A 15759-nucleotide genomic window follows, 5' to 3' on the forward strand; every position below is an offset into this window, starting at 1 on the left:
TCTATGAAGACAGTAAATTTGTGACTATAGAGACTTGAGAAATTTAGTCTGTCAAAGGAAAAAAAATAAGGTTATTTTTTGGTATAAAAAGGGATTTGTGTTGACGTACATTATTTAGTGCAAATAATTAGTGCAAGATTAGGGCATCACCTTCTAATATTTAATCGAACTCCTATAGCAATGGAATTTAACGTGGAATATAGTATACTCATCAGTAGTGGCATATGGTTACCATAGAGCGTGACACCCAGGGAACCATCCCGGAGAAACTCTCTTGCCGTTTCATAAGGTCCTTACTTTTGGTAATTAATACTGTGGTGTTTTGGAAACTTCAATTTGTAATCACTTAAGAAAGTGCAGCGCAAATACCCTCTGCTGGGTTATACGCGTCAATACCTAACAGAAAGGGTCCTTTGACCGGGAGCACCAGAAGATAATGGAAAAAGTTTAAACCAGAATCCTTTTAATCTCTTTCGCTGTAGCATAATTGATATAACCCTCACCACGTTCAATTTGAGAATGCCAATTAAAACTTCAAGGACCATTGGACCGGTTCTATTCTAAAAGCTAGCAAAGGGTTCGAAATTAAAATTCAGGTCGGAAAAATCCGCAATTAACAGACGCTGGGAGAAATGCAGTCATTTTGATTCATAAGTATCCCAGAGAAGGAAATATGAATTGCATTTTTTTTTTATCTTTTACGGTCACCTAACAGTCCAAAAAAACAATGCTAAATAAAAAAAGAAAATGCTGTCTTAGCCAATTGTAAATTGAGATCTTCATTATAGCATTTTTTCATTCGTTTTTGTTGCTTTTTAAGGTTTGATCTTTCAGAAGCCACCTCTCTTATGAATGCATTCTTGGTTTTCAGTTTAAGTTAGATTTTTTTTTTTTTTTTTGTCATTTCCCAATTCCATTTTCTTGGCCCTAAGGACGAACCCAATGGTGTAAATAGTGAATACATTTTTCCCCACGCGCAGCATCTGTTGGGGTGCCATTTGGATATTATTCGTGAAAGATAGACCTACTTACGTCATTAAGGGCAGGGATATAGCAAACTATCTAACAAACACAACTTAGAACCAATAGGGAAATTTTCTCAAGACGGTTGAATTCAATTCAGTGAATATTTTGGCCCTATGTCCAAGGGCTGTCTTCAGCACAACACCATATATATATATATATATATATATATATATATATATATATATATATATATATATATATATATATATATATATATATATATATATGTGTATAAACTTACCTTAAAATGCGAAGATTAAAACTAAAAATGTTTAAAAAAACTTTTTAAAACAGCCTTAGCATCGTTACTTCAACGAAGCTCAACCAGGACTAATAAATAAAATGATGTGAGATGATAAATTCATTCAAACGAAACAAAACAAAATAAGTAAATGCAAAATTTCAAAGCTAATCTTGCTTTTTTGGCAGCTAGTCTCAAAGGCCTTTTTGTAACGTGTTCAATACTATTATAAATTTGTTTATTATCAAATTGGTTATTCGTTTACTAAACCAATAAATAATAGTATTGAGCCCGCATTTGTGTTGTTAAAACTCCCTGAGCTGGTGGCAAGCCTAGACAGTAAAACCCAAGACACAAAAACTGACAGTCAACTAAATACTAGTCAACCAATATTTAATTTATTTTTCGTTAATCCAACTATCTTAGCCTATAAATGGGTTCACTCTTCCAAGGCTCCAAGTAGACAGCCCCTTTTAGGCTTTGGACACTTATTCCCCTTGCAGTTCCAGTCAATTTGTTTGTCAATTAACATTGAATTAAGTTTTTATTAGTGGAAATGTCTAAGTTTATAAATTGGATCAATCGCCTTGCCTGACACTCGTCGCAGACGCTGACTTTAGACGCTTGTTTGCCTGTCATTCCATGCAAATTAACGGTCCTGTATCAATTCTAAATTCTTTATTCAACCTGCCTAAGACCATGTGTAGGCGTGCTTAGTTACCTCTCATTCCAGGCAATCTAATGGTCCTATGTCGGTTTCAAATTCTTGGTCAACCTGCCTGAGACTAGGCGGGTGTGCCTTTCTAAAAGATAACAAATTCATTCCGTTCTTCAATTCGGTCCAATAACAGAATCATACTTACTCCCACCGTTTACCCGTGCCACTTAACCAAACACTTGGAAAACTGTCGGTTCTATTACTATCTTAATTCCATGATATCTACCTCAATTCTGCCCTAGGAATGACGTATGGACGGATAATAGATAGACTTATTTATTAACAAATGAACTAACATCAATTTTATACAATCCTCATAAGGGAGCTAATGCCAGATTTGCCTCTCACTCAATAGGACTATCTGTTTTGGCTTTTTCTACAATTAGCCATGGCTCGATGCCCACAACTATTCGATTTTAATTCAGACCATAAGTAGATATACCTAGTAGGTAGGTAAATATCCATTTATTTCAACCAAAAAAATTGGATAAATTATACGACAATCAACATTATTCTGTTCAGTTTAGGGACCTAAAATGATAATATCATATTATGATAATATAATATAATAATGATAATATAAACAAATAAGTTGATAATATGTTATAAAAATATATTAAGATAATAATATGTCATAAGAAATATATTAAAATAATAATATCGTATAAATATATTAATTATAGTTATAAAAATATGTATTAGGCTAAGCATGTTAAGCCCTGTTAAGCATGACCTAAATATGTACTCCTTTATTAGTAATTAGTACATTTATTAATATACATGAAAATTCGTATAATTATAGAAAACACAACGAAAATAACTTAATGAGGGACACTCCCTCATATCAATATGCCGTCAACTTTTGCTTGCAAGGTGAATTAAAATCAAATAGCTGTGGGCATCAAACTATGGTTAATTATAGAAAAAGCCAAGATAGAAATTGAATATTTCGTGAGAACAAATGATTATAAGGTGATTTAAGAATAAATGAGCCGTACTTCGGTTTTCTCAAAAGAGAAGCCGATACTTTAGTAATCCCTGATATCAACCTTGAACCACTTCCCCAATCACATAATCAAATACGTCATCAACCCCTTAGCTCTCGAAGGGTATCCGTAAGAAATGCAACAGCTAAAATAAGAAATCAGGTGACCTAGCTCCCCAATTTATTTAATTGCTGGTTCGTTTGTTTGAGGGAATGGATTTTTCTTTTACTTCTCAGTTGTTGGCTAGGATCCGCGGATGGAAGCTCATGTTTATTTGGATTTTGTGCAAATCGCGGATATTGGCGAGTATCTCACTTTATTGTTGTTAGGTATTTGATTTTAATTCTTATAATTTTTATGGCACTTGGTGCCATAAAATTATATGTCACCAAGTGACATATAATAATCGCAAATTCTGTCGGTCCCGGTTTTGCTATTTTAGGCACTTCCAGGTAAGCTAGGACGCTGAAATTTGGCAGGCGTATCAGGGACTGGACCAAATTAAATTAGAAATAGTTGTTTTCCCGAATTGATCATCTGGGGGGGGGGGAGAGTGGGGGGCCCGTTAATTCGGAAAAAATAGAAAAATTGAAGTATTTTTAACTTACGAACGGTTGATCAGATCTTAATGAAATTTGATGTTTGGAAGGATATTGTGTCTCAGAGCTGTTATTTAAAATTTTGACCGGATCTGATGACATTCAGGGGGGAGTTGGGAGGGGGAAACCTAAAATCTTGGAAAACACTTAGAGTGGAGGGATCGGGAAAAAACTTGGTGGGAAAAATAAGCACAAGTCCTAGATACATGATTGACATAACCAGAATGGATCCGCTGTCTTTGGGGTAGTTGGGGGGGGGGGGTAATTCTGAAAAATTAGAAAAAATAAGGTATTTTTAACTTACGAACGGGGTGATCAGATCTCAATGAAATTTGGTATTTAGAAGGATATCGTGTCTCAGAGCTCTTATTGTAAATCCCGACAGGATCTGGTGACATTGGGGGGGGAGCTGGGAGGGGGAAACCTAAAATCTTGGCAAACACTTAGAGTGGAGGGATTGGGATGAAGCTTGGTGGAATAAATAAGCAGAAGTCTTAGATACGTGATTTACATAATTGGAATGGATCCGCTCTATTGGGAGGGGGGGGGGGTTAATTCTGAAAAATTAGAAAAAAAGACGTATTTTCAACTTACGAAGGAGTGATCGGATCTTCATGAAATTTCATATTTAGAAGGACCTCGTAACTCAGATCTCTTATTTTAAATCTCAACCGGATCCAGCGTCACTGGGGGGGGGGCAGTTGGGGGAAACAGAAATCTTAGAAAAAACTTAAAACGGAGAGATCAGGATGAAACTGGATGGGAAGAATAAAAACCTGTCTAAGATACGTGACTGACATAACCGGATTAGATCTGCTCTCTTTGGTGGAGTTGGAGGGGGGGGGGGCAATTTTGAAAATTGAGTTATTTGTAACTTACGAAAGGGTGACCAGATCTTAATGAAATTTGATATTTAGAAGGATCTTGTGCTCTAAAGCTCTAATTTAAAATTCCGACCAGATCATGTGACATTGGGGGGAGTTGGAGGGGGAAACCGGAATTCTTGGAAAACGTGAAAATTGGGGTATTTTTGTCTTACGAATAGGTGATTGGATCTTAATGTTATTTGATATTTAGAAGGAATTCATGTCTCAGAGCTCTTATTTCAAATCCCGACCAGATCTTTTGACATTGGGGGGAGTTGGAGGGGGAAATCTTGGAAAACACTTGGAGTGGAGGAATCGGGATGAAGCTTGGTGGATAGAATAAGCAAATGTCCTTGATACTTGATTGACGTAACCGTACTGGATTCGCTCTCTTTGGGGGAATTGGGGGGAGGGGTTCAGTGATTTGGCAAGTTTGGTGCTTCTGGACGTGCTAGGACGATGAAAATTGGTAGACTTGTCAGGGAGCTGCACAAATTGACTTGATAAAGTCGTTTCTCAGATTCGACCATCTATGGAGCTAAAGGGAGAGGAAAAATTAGAAAAAATTAGGTATTTATAACTTACGAGTGGGTGATCGGATCTTAATGAATTTTGATATTTAGAAGGACACCGTGACTCAGAGCTCTTATTTTAAATCCTGACCGGCATTAAGCCTCTTATTTTCCTTTTTAAATCAATCTATTGATTCATAGAATTTTGATAGAGCTCATACTATATGATCTCTTGGCTCTTAGCTCTTCTCGCCTCGTCACAAGTGCCATATGAGCTCTTAGCTGTTGTTTTAAATGAAAGTAAAAAGCGACATTAAAACTTAAAACGAACAGAAATTACTAATGAATTTTGATATTTAGAAGGACATCGTGACTCAGAGCTCTTATTTTAAATCCTGACCGGCATTAAGCCTCTTATTTTCCTTTTAAATCAATCTATTGATTCTTAGAATTTTGTTAGAGCTCATACCATATGAGCTCTTGAGATTCGAGTTTTCTCAGATTCGACCATCTGGGGGTCTAAAGGGAGAGGAAAAATTAGAAAAAATTAGGTCTTTATAACTTACGAGTGGATGATCGGATCTGAATGAATTTTGATATTTAGAAGGACATCGTGACTCAGAGCTCTTATTTTAAATCCTGACGGGCATTAAGCCTCTGATTTTCCTTTTAAATCAATCTATTGATTCTTAGAATTTTGTTAGAGCTCATACCATATGAGCTCTTGACTCTTAGCTCTTCTTGCCTCGTCATAAGTGCCATATGAGCTATTAGCTCTTGTTAGTCTTTTATTGAGTTTTATTTATCTTTAATTTTTGGCGGTTCTTTTCATTGATTTTTAATTGGTTTTGTTGTACTTTCCGCTTTCATTTTTTGGTTTTTTGTTTTTCCTTGATTATATCATTTTGTTCAGGCTGAAGAAAAGAGGCGGTTGTTCTCTCGAAATATTCGCTTTTTGTGTTTTCTTCAGTATATTCGTTTGGCCTCTAAAACCCCCATTTTTGAAAATTTTTTCTTCTTTATATTAATTAAAGTCCATCTACTTCCATTTATTTTCAGGGAATTATGATCAAAAAATTGGGAAAAAGTAAAATTTAGGAATCAAATTGCTTGTACTTACTCCCAACTGCACCATCTACTTTGTTTTAATAAGAATAAATTTTCAAAAATTATCAAATCATTATAACTGTTAGATTATATATTCGAGATTTTGCAGCCCTAAAATTTCTTTGCCCGTGGCAAGTATCACCTCTGTCCCTTCCCTAAAACCGCCTCTGGTGCCTCTTCGGGTATTAACATCCTTAGTCATGTACTAGAATTATATAACTAAAAACATATTGTTTTCAAGCACTATATGCTTTGCCCTCCACCTGAGAAGATTTACTAAATAGTAAACCCTTTCAGAGTTGAAGTGACGAAAGTAACTCTTTATCACATCGCTACTGTTGATTACTTTAACCAGGAAGCTTTTAGTTAGAAATTTATTAAAAATCTTTATCTAACTGTCCATTATGTCGTGGCATAACCACCTGTGACTACTATTACAACTACTAACCTGCATGCCCCTCCTCCAACCTAATCTATTCAAAGCCTTCCTCTTACACCCTCCCAAGAAGTTTCATTTCCCCTTAAACTTTCCTTACGACTTTCCGGCGATTTCCCCTCACAAAGAAAGAAGACATCCAGGAAATAACTCTAAAAATTATGCTACTACCACTATCTCACACCAGCACCAAGCCGCTTGACGCCAACACAGCTATGGGCACTCCTCCTCCATCTCAGTTTATCCAAAGCCTCCCTCCTTACATCCTCCCAGAAAGTTCTTATCTCCCTTAAATCTTTCCTTACGACATCTTCCCATCCCATCATTGGACGACCTGTTTTTCGTTTTTTCCTAGACAGTTGGCCGACAAGGACAAACTTTGGCAATCTGTCATCTTTCTTCCGTAGAATATGTCCTAGCCATCTCATCCTTTCTCACATAATATCCCTAGAAAGCGGGATTGAAGTACTTTTGTCGTATAGTTTACTGTCTGAGATACGGTCAGTCAGTCGGGTAGCCAAAACAATCTGAATGAATAACTGAGTAAGACTACCAGCATGCTACTAAGTATTTGATGATGCTACGAATTATGCTATATAAAAACCCAATTTATTACTATACATCACTAGAGTACGCCTCCATACCTATAAAAATATTCTGATCCACCCCCCCCCCCCAGTTCTCAAAGAGTTGAAGCTGTTTGTACCCATATTATGGTGTATTTCCTTCACTGCTATCTAGTAAGACTTGTGATAGATAAGAGGATATACCTACAATTATAAGGTTTTGCCACTATTTCCCAAAGCCATTTTCAAAACTTTTCCACTTTGGTTTGGGGAAGCGGTGGGGACGGCGGGCCCTACGCCAGATCAGTACTAACTATTGCTTTTGCATAACTGTTGAGTTTTTTTTTTTTTTTAGAGTTATTGTTGGAGATTATGCCACAGACACGACAAACTCAAATCGGCCCAGTAGTCGGTGGGATTGTAGCAATGATTATTATAATTTCAATGGGTATTTATTGTTATAAACAACATTTGGCTCAAGAGTCATCAGTGTACCTGACGCATTTAACCGAAGGAAATGTGAGAATGTCTGAAGTAGAAGAAGAGGAAGACAATTTTGGGGCTGCTAACGGTTCTAAAGAGGGAGTAGCAGGTAACCTTCAGTGTTTTACATGGCTATTTTTTAGGTAGATACTACGTAGATAACACGATGTGTTTTGCCCACTTTAAAGTGTTTACCACACTGCCGAGAAACAGATGAATGGAAACTCAAGTTTGTTTCGGAAAAACAACGACAAAACAATGCCATCTATTGTTATTTCGCATAACCATAAAACTATTAAAGCTTTTTAATTTTAATCTGTACTAGTAACAGCACGTTGCTAGTACTGCTGTCGCTGTGGTATTTATCTTTTTACGTTTTTTTCCAGCTGGGTATGCCGTCTGTGGTCCTAGTTGTTTTAACTCATATTCTTTCCTTGCTAGAGTGCCCAACCCGCTTATATTCAATAGGGAGCCCTTGGGCCTATACCTATCCCCTGAAACCTCAAGAATTTACTATTTCGTACGTAGTAACTAAAATATTTTAATATAACGCTTCCGCCTGTTCTGTCACGCCAAGTACGTTCTTTCTACCCAGAAAGTAATGTTGGCCATGTGTTTAAAAAATATTTTTTTAAATAATTTGCCTGTTTTTGTGGGTTTTATTCAATTTCCCTTTCCCCCCTTTCCCCCCTTTCCCAAAATAAAATTCTACATATATGCCTGTGCTGACACGAAGTGTACGTACTGGTCTACCTAGAAAATGGTTACGCAATAAACTGCTTCCCTGTCCATAATAGTTTTATTGCGACCTAAGTCAAACACGTCTGAAAACTGAATCTAAATGATATTAAGGAACAAGAAAAGGAGTTTCTAATTTGACAAAAACGACGTCGAATATGGAGGATGCCTCCTTGATATCCTCCTTCTTAATTATCCCATGGAAGGTAGGGGAGATCAACTGTGACTGGCAGTGGTGCTAGTTGAAGGGCAGGAGGTATTTTATTTGTTTTTTATATTTTATTATGTTAGCATAGGTTATATTATGTTAGCATTATAGCTAATAGTAACGCGTGTCCCAAAAATAGAAATAAAAGAAAATAATCTGACTTTGAGAGGTGGAGTGGGGATTCTTTTTAGGTATGTCACCCTTCTTAGTAGCATGAATTATCAGAAAAAAAAATTCAAACTGGGGTTAGCACAGTGTTTCAATAATAAATATTTTGACGTATAGTATAGTGGCCAATTAGGACTCTTGAACATGGTTGCTTCGAAAGAATGAAGAAGACATTGCTATGTTATCAGGCCTAAAGGTTGCTTCTGAAATGGTTGCTAAGAAGTGTTTGCCAAGCTGTTCTCAAAGGGAGGGTCAGTAGGATAATGGAAAGTGGGGTAATCATAAGTGTGATTGTACATATAGGTCTCTGTTAATTCTCCCTTCGAAAACAGTCTATCAAACAGTTTTTGACAATTATGTCAAAGGTGTATTGAGTCTAAGTACGATGTTTAGGTCTTTGGGACAATATGATATTAAGTCTTATATACGATATGAGGGATAGGGTAATATTAAGGATAAATATAATCTGAGGTCTTGAGTACGATGTGTTAGATGTTATTTTTTTTTTTTTTTTATATTTTTGGAGAACAGCTTTAGCAAGTTGTTTCAATCATTTACCAGAATGTCATAAACACCGCCAGGACCAGCTAAAGGGGGAGGGGGTAATTGACATAACCATACCTAAGTGAAGGTGAGGTAATCAATGCTGAATTTTAGGTGACTCAAATGGGATGACAAGAGACTATAGGGCAAATTTTGAAGGAAACAGAAAATCATCAAAGGGAGTAATAAGTGCAGGTTTGATTAAAGTGGGGATTTAAAGAAAAGCCCGCGCATCTGTGTTGGTCTCAGCCGACTCGTTGCTGCAAAAATTCGACATTCATTCTATTCCAATTTGACATTTATCTAATTTATAATCATTTATATCTATTTATCTAATTGACTATTTTCTTTCTTCTGCATCTCCCGCCTCTTACGAAACTAGAAAAAAATGACCAGGGTATTTGGACATAAAAAAGTTCTTTTTTTAATCATCGAGGCCAGCCCATTCCCCCTTCTTCTCCGTAATTTGTGCTAAGATTTAATCTGTCGACTTCAAATCTATTGTAAAGTTGAGTGTTTATTGTTGTTTTTAGTTCAGCAAGATATACGTTTGATTGAGCTTGACAACATAGCAGCAATGTCACCCTATCGAGTTAATACCAGATATAGGAGGCCTCCCGCGTCTGAATCCGACCATGGATACTCAACCATGACACCTCACGAAGATTCAGAGCATACTATATCTTTCCAAGAACCTCTACTAACTAGTAGAGATAGATATAGACCTGCTGTCTCAGTTTCGTCCCGTGCAAGCTCACCTCTTGGTTAGTTCATTTTTCTTTTTACTGTTTCATTATCTATGTAGACTTGTCGATAGCTTCATAATCTTTTTGTGGTCTTCGTAAGTTCTATTGTTTTATATATATATATATATATATATATATATATATATATATATATATATATATATATATATATATATATATATATATATATATATATATATATATATATATATATATATATGTTTTCTAGCTTATCAATAATATTTGTCTGCTTGTAACAGGGCCATCTCCAGGAATTTTTTCGGGGAAAGAGGGGGAGGAGGTTCAAATTTGTTTTTGTTTTTTTTGGGGGGGGGGACTGTTTTACAAATTTTTTTAAAAAGTGCATCAAAATTTGTTTGTATTCACTTTTGTTACGTTTTTCACGAGTTGGATAAACATTTCGGGAAGGGGGTTCAAACCCCCTATCCCCCCCCCAACTGGATGCAGCCTTGGCTTGCATTCTATGAAAAAAGACTCACTAAAATTCAATGAAACGAACTACTTGTATAATAGTAATGTCGGAATAATACCTTGATCATATCAATATTCAGTATTATGGTATTATTAGGTTTCCGTATATCCGAGGATATTTTGGAAAAACAAAAACAAAAAACAGATGCATTCTGGTGTTTGCCACATTGAATTTAAAGCATAATCCGACGAACTTTTGGGAACAGATCGTGGTGTTTCCTCTGTATAAGGGATTGTTAGAAACTTATCCATAGAACCTTCTTGCACAGGAGTAGAAAAAAGTATAAACATCTTACGGGTACGTACTAATTGGCTGGAATATCTAGAAATAGACCTTTTAAATGCAAACCAAGTTTTTAAACAGTATTTCAAAACAAGTATAAAAATGTCATAAATGTCAAAATATCATGAAAGGTCGTAATTGAAGTAACTTGTCATTTTATTTTTCAAATCTTTCGGGCTTTAGGCCTAAATCCATCAACAATGTTCTTTGATAACCTTGGCAATTCTTGGAGAACTGTATACTGAAGTAACTGATGAACCTAAAAAGTTAAAGAACTGTTATGGTCGAGAGACATTACCGACGAAATTTCATTCGCAATATTACATCCCGTACTATAAAGTCTTAAATTACGCTAATGTTGAAGGTTATACAGAGTATTATAAAATTGTCATTGCATTTTTAATATAATGCAGATTATGTTACAGAATGAAAATCTTAAATCAACATAGCACTTTCATACGATTCTTTCTGTTTTTTTTTTTTTTTTTTTGGTAAACCATGTTTTTTAGTCAAATTTTTGGTTTTACATAGGGAAAAACTTATTTAATAAAGTATAAAAACCTATAATAAATAACTGGGTTTCAATAACAGTAAAAACCCGAAGGACACCATCCAGTTTTTTCACTCTTCGTTGTGGAATAAATCGTATTTTGAAATACCATCTTCGAGGGGTTGGGGTTCATTCAGTTTTCCGAGCCTATTAATTACTAGGCGAATATTTTAAGGCGATGTTGTTTTTACCACTAGACGAAGAGTTTTATTTTAAGCGTTTACATAGTAAGCATTTTAGTACTTAGTAAGTACATAGTAAGTATTTAGTAATACATAGTAAGTATTTAGTAAGTATTTAAGTATAGGACGTTTATTCAGCTTTCGAGCTCGTCTACCAATTAATGATAAGTATGCGATGAAAGTGAGGGAATGTCCCAGAAGCAAGTGCTACCTACCTGAGATTTCGAGAGGGATTTTTTTGTAATCTTGGTGTATAGTTAAATACAGTTTGGGACATTTAGATTTTTACAAGCAGAAATGGAAACGAGAGTACACAAAGGATATAGTCTCTCGTCCAGAGTTTTGCCAGCCCCTCCCCTGATTAAGAAGAGTATGGAACAAACTAAATTGTAACTACTAAATCAACTATACTGTATCTAAATAAAAGACGTTTGTAAACAGGTAGTTATATCAGTATCAAAATATATTTTTTTATTGACATTCTAATATTTTGTAAGTTGCTCCTGCGTCCACCCCCCTAGAAGTTAAACAGAGTGATTAGTAACTAATATACAACATACCCAAACCTTTTAAATGTAAATTTTACTTTCTTGATCGAAATTGTTTCATTAGTCTATTCGAATACATATTTTTTAATTAATTTTTTGTAACATTCTTTTCCAATTTTTTTTCACTATACAGCTAATTTCAGGACGAGGTTCTACTAGGGAAAGACATAAAATATATAAAAAGCGAACATTTTCATAAATGCATTTTATTTTTCTGGTGGGGGATTGATCCCTAAATTCCACAACCCCTAGCTATATTGCTTTTATTGTAACTGAAATATATTAAGCAAAAGAGAATTATAATCCCCTGGACAACCATATGCCCACCTGATATATAACATATATTTCTCTAGAGAGGCAGTTTTTTTTTTTTTAATATAATTAAAATGTGAATCTCCCGGCTTGTCCAGTCAAAATAGTTATACACGTGACCCGATTTATTATTGAGATCGATGGAGTGAAAATCAGTGTAAATCCCATCATGAATTTGTTTTGAAGATTGATGCTCAATGGAGTTTGCCCAGATTTTCAGATTTCATTACAAGCAAAACAAAGTATAGAATTTAAAATACAAAATTAAAAATAAAACCAAAATAGCAAGCAGTCAACAAGGACTACGTAACCAGACTTATTTATTTTCAAATCACTTTGCATCTAAGGTCAACGTATTTGCTTATAGAAAAGACAACTTTTTAGGACTTAGATTTAATAACTGTACTAATCTATCCCCGCCTGTTCAAGCGTGTTTAAGCCGTTTAACCTGTTTAAGCATGGCACTTATGAAGGATGAATGCTCTGAGCTCCTGTCTTTGGCCGATAAAATTAGTTTTAAGTTGCAAGCAGTTTGTTAGTATTAGATTTGAAACCCAATGAAACGAAGCGTGAAATCGAACTTAAAACTTGTGCTCAACTAATGTTATGGAATCGCTTTTGCTATCTTCCTCACAACTTTAGATTTTTGTGACCTGGAACCTCCTTTTAAAATCCCCAATGAACCTTGGAGATGGTAGAACCATCCAATTATCACCCCAGCTAACTATCATCCTTTTCTTCCTAGGAATGCCAGTTCGTCACCCTAAGGCAGTAGCGGCCGATTTGCGAAACGTCACTTCGCCTACAAGCACTATCCCAGATGAAGACGTGTCATCTAGTGATGTGACTATAGAGGAGCCTTCGAATTGTGTGGAAGGGATGACGGTTCTTCCATCAAATGTAATTTCCGTCCCAGTAACTGTACATCAAGTTGATACGTCCTGATGTGGAAGCATCTATTGGGGATTATTGACGAAGTGCTTAGAAATCCAATAGAAAAAGGGAAAGCATACTGCCAAGTCCCTATTATATACGTAAAGTGCAAATATCCTTACATGGAACTTTATCTCTAATAACTGATTAATTGTATAGAAATGTCAGCAAAAAAGTAAAGGGGTGCTCGTAGGTATCTGTTATTGACCAAATTTTTAAAACTACTGCAAATTAAGCACAAATGTAACTCGTGTCTGTCACAAAAAAATAAATTAGAAACGAGTAAAGAAATGAAAGAAAATTCTGTGAAAAGTACCGTAAGGTTTGTGTTTGATTCGATCGATATGTGTCGATATATCGATATGATATCGACGTGTACTGATATGTGTCCATGATATTGTGCTACATTCAAGGTACGACTGTAATTGTAGATCATGTTGATACACCTTAACGTGGATGTTTAAATCCAGGACGAGTGGCTAAGGACTTGGAAATGCTAATTCCTGATTGGGATGGAGGAGGAGCGTGCGTAGCTGTTTTGGCCTCTGTTGGCTTGGTGCTGCGGCGAGTTGTTAGTAGTAGTAGTAGTAGTAGAAGTACTGGAAACTACATGTCATTGACTAGATTGAGGCGTCTGTATAACAATACTCTGTCCGTAACGTGTGACTATAGATCTAGCGGACATGGCCCGGTGAAGATGTTTGAATGTAAGAATATTAACTAGATGCTAAAGGATTGGAGCAGCGTCATGTTGGTGGAATGTGTATTATTGTGGACACCTATATCTAGGGTGATAGACAAGCACTTAGAACATTAAAGAAAAAGAATGGGAATAATTTAAAGTGTTTGTCTAATCCAGCTGAGAGGGCTACAAAGCGGATATCCAGGGCTTGGGACACATGCGTCTCCCTCTAGAAGGTTAAAAGTTACAGTAACTACAGTGATGGAGGAGTAAAACATACCAGTGGGGAAACCCACATTTTATTACCCTCCCCCCCAAAAAAAATGTTTATTCTCCATTTGCCCCTGAGACTGTATAATATTGCTCTGTATATGATGTGCAACTTTGACTGTAGATCGAGTAAAAATGTCACAGTTTTTATATTTGAATCCCAGAGGACTGATGAAGAGCTTAGACAAGATAAGAAAATGTATGATGCACTGCAAATTTGCTTGTTGTTGATCATAGTTCAAGTTCTTACTATACTTGGTGTGATGTAGAGTCGTCAAAGTAAATAAAGTACTACGTTTGCATGTGACAATTTTAAGCCTGAAATGTTTAACTAAGAGTTACTAAGACAAAACAAGTAAAAATCGTGAAAATTACTGATTTATCTGATTATCCAAAATGTCAAGTTCATAAGTGTAGAGTACTGTTAGTTATTTGTTACTATTTTTTTCAAGTCAAGCAAGAATTTGCCTTTAAGTGGTTATTTGGATGTAGCCTAATCCATAGATATAGACAGCAGCAATTTTGGCTTTGGAATGAATGAATTGTCAGGTGGAAGGGAGGGGGAGATATTTGAAAACGAATTGTGCCTTTAGGCGTCAGAATCTGTAAGTTTCGTATTTTATAATCGTTTTTCAGAGATTGTTTGGGAGGATAGTCGTTGGAGAAAACCTAAGAGACTCATCCATTGTCACTCCTCCCATTCCCCCTTGTTCAGGCGTGCCTGCAGAATAACTTGCCTTGAATTTGAAATTAATTTGCCCTAAAGTTAAAAAAAAAATTATTTGTATGGATCAAATTTCTATTCGAGCATAATTTTTGCTATTTTTGTAAATTTTGACGGCTTGTATCTTTTTTTGTCATCTTTTCAGATATTTGGTGTTAATTTAGTGCTGATATATTTGGTTTGTTGAAATGAGTTCTACTAGACATTTTATTTATTCAGGCTGGTTTGTTTTAATAACTCCACAATTTATTAGCACTTTCATTCTTAAATGCTCTTATTTGGCGTTTTATGATTTTTAAAGGCTGATTATGATATTTGGGAAAAGGTATTGTTCCACAGATTTTTAACACTAGGTAGAAAGTTTAAATCTAGTTGCGCGTAATTATTTGACATTTATTTTTCATTTTCTACTTTGAGTAGATATTAAAGTTATGTTTGGCAGACAAAAAAGAAATAAAAAGACCGTAAATAGGTCAAAGATTAATTGCAGGGTCGTGTGCTGCCTTTGCATTTTATAGCAGAAGAGAATTCCCTCCGCCAGGGGCGACATTTTGGAAGGGGGGTGCCCCCCCAATGATTTGGAAGAAATAAATATTATACAACCCATTTCCCTAGACTATCTGGTTATGAACCCCTCTTGTCCCCCAGTAAAAATGCTGGAGATTTGCCCCCCCCCCCCCGTTGATGGCAGAGAATCAGGAAATCGGCAATTGCGCTACGCAGACCATTGTTCAGTACGTAATTTTTTTTATTTTGAATTTTTTAGTACCTGAACACCTCAGAGGTGCTATTGATGTTCTTCCTCATGTGGTACCACAATTTTTCTATGTTAGTATTATG

General features: G+C 35.7%; 1 protein-coding gene across 1 annotated transcript in view; it reads left to right on the forward strand.

The window, feature by feature from the left end:
• LOC136032695 (VWFA and cache domain-containing protein 1-like) overlaps positions 1 to 13526 on the forward strand; it is a 97330-nt gene extending 83804 nt beyond the window's left edge. The window contains exons 19-21 of the mRNA XM_065712995.1: positions 7413 to 7649; positions 9731 to 9961; positions 13056 to 13526. Coding sequence (XP_065569067.1) covers positions 7413 to 7649; positions 9731 to 9961; positions 13056 to 13255 — 668 coding nt within the window. The 3' untranslated portion in view covers positions 13256 to 13526. The remainder of the gene's footprint in view (positions 1 to 7412; positions 7650 to 9730; positions 9962 to 13055) is intronic.
• Positions 13527 to 15759: the final 2233 nt, after the last annotated feature.

This window comes from Artemia franciscana, chromosome 11 (assembly GCF_032884065.1).
Source record: "Artemia franciscana chromosome 11, ASM3288406v1, whole genome shotgun sequence".
NCBI classification, from domain to species: Eukaryota; Metazoa; Arthropoda; class Branchiopoda; order Anostraca; family Artemiidae; genus Artemia; species Artemia franciscana.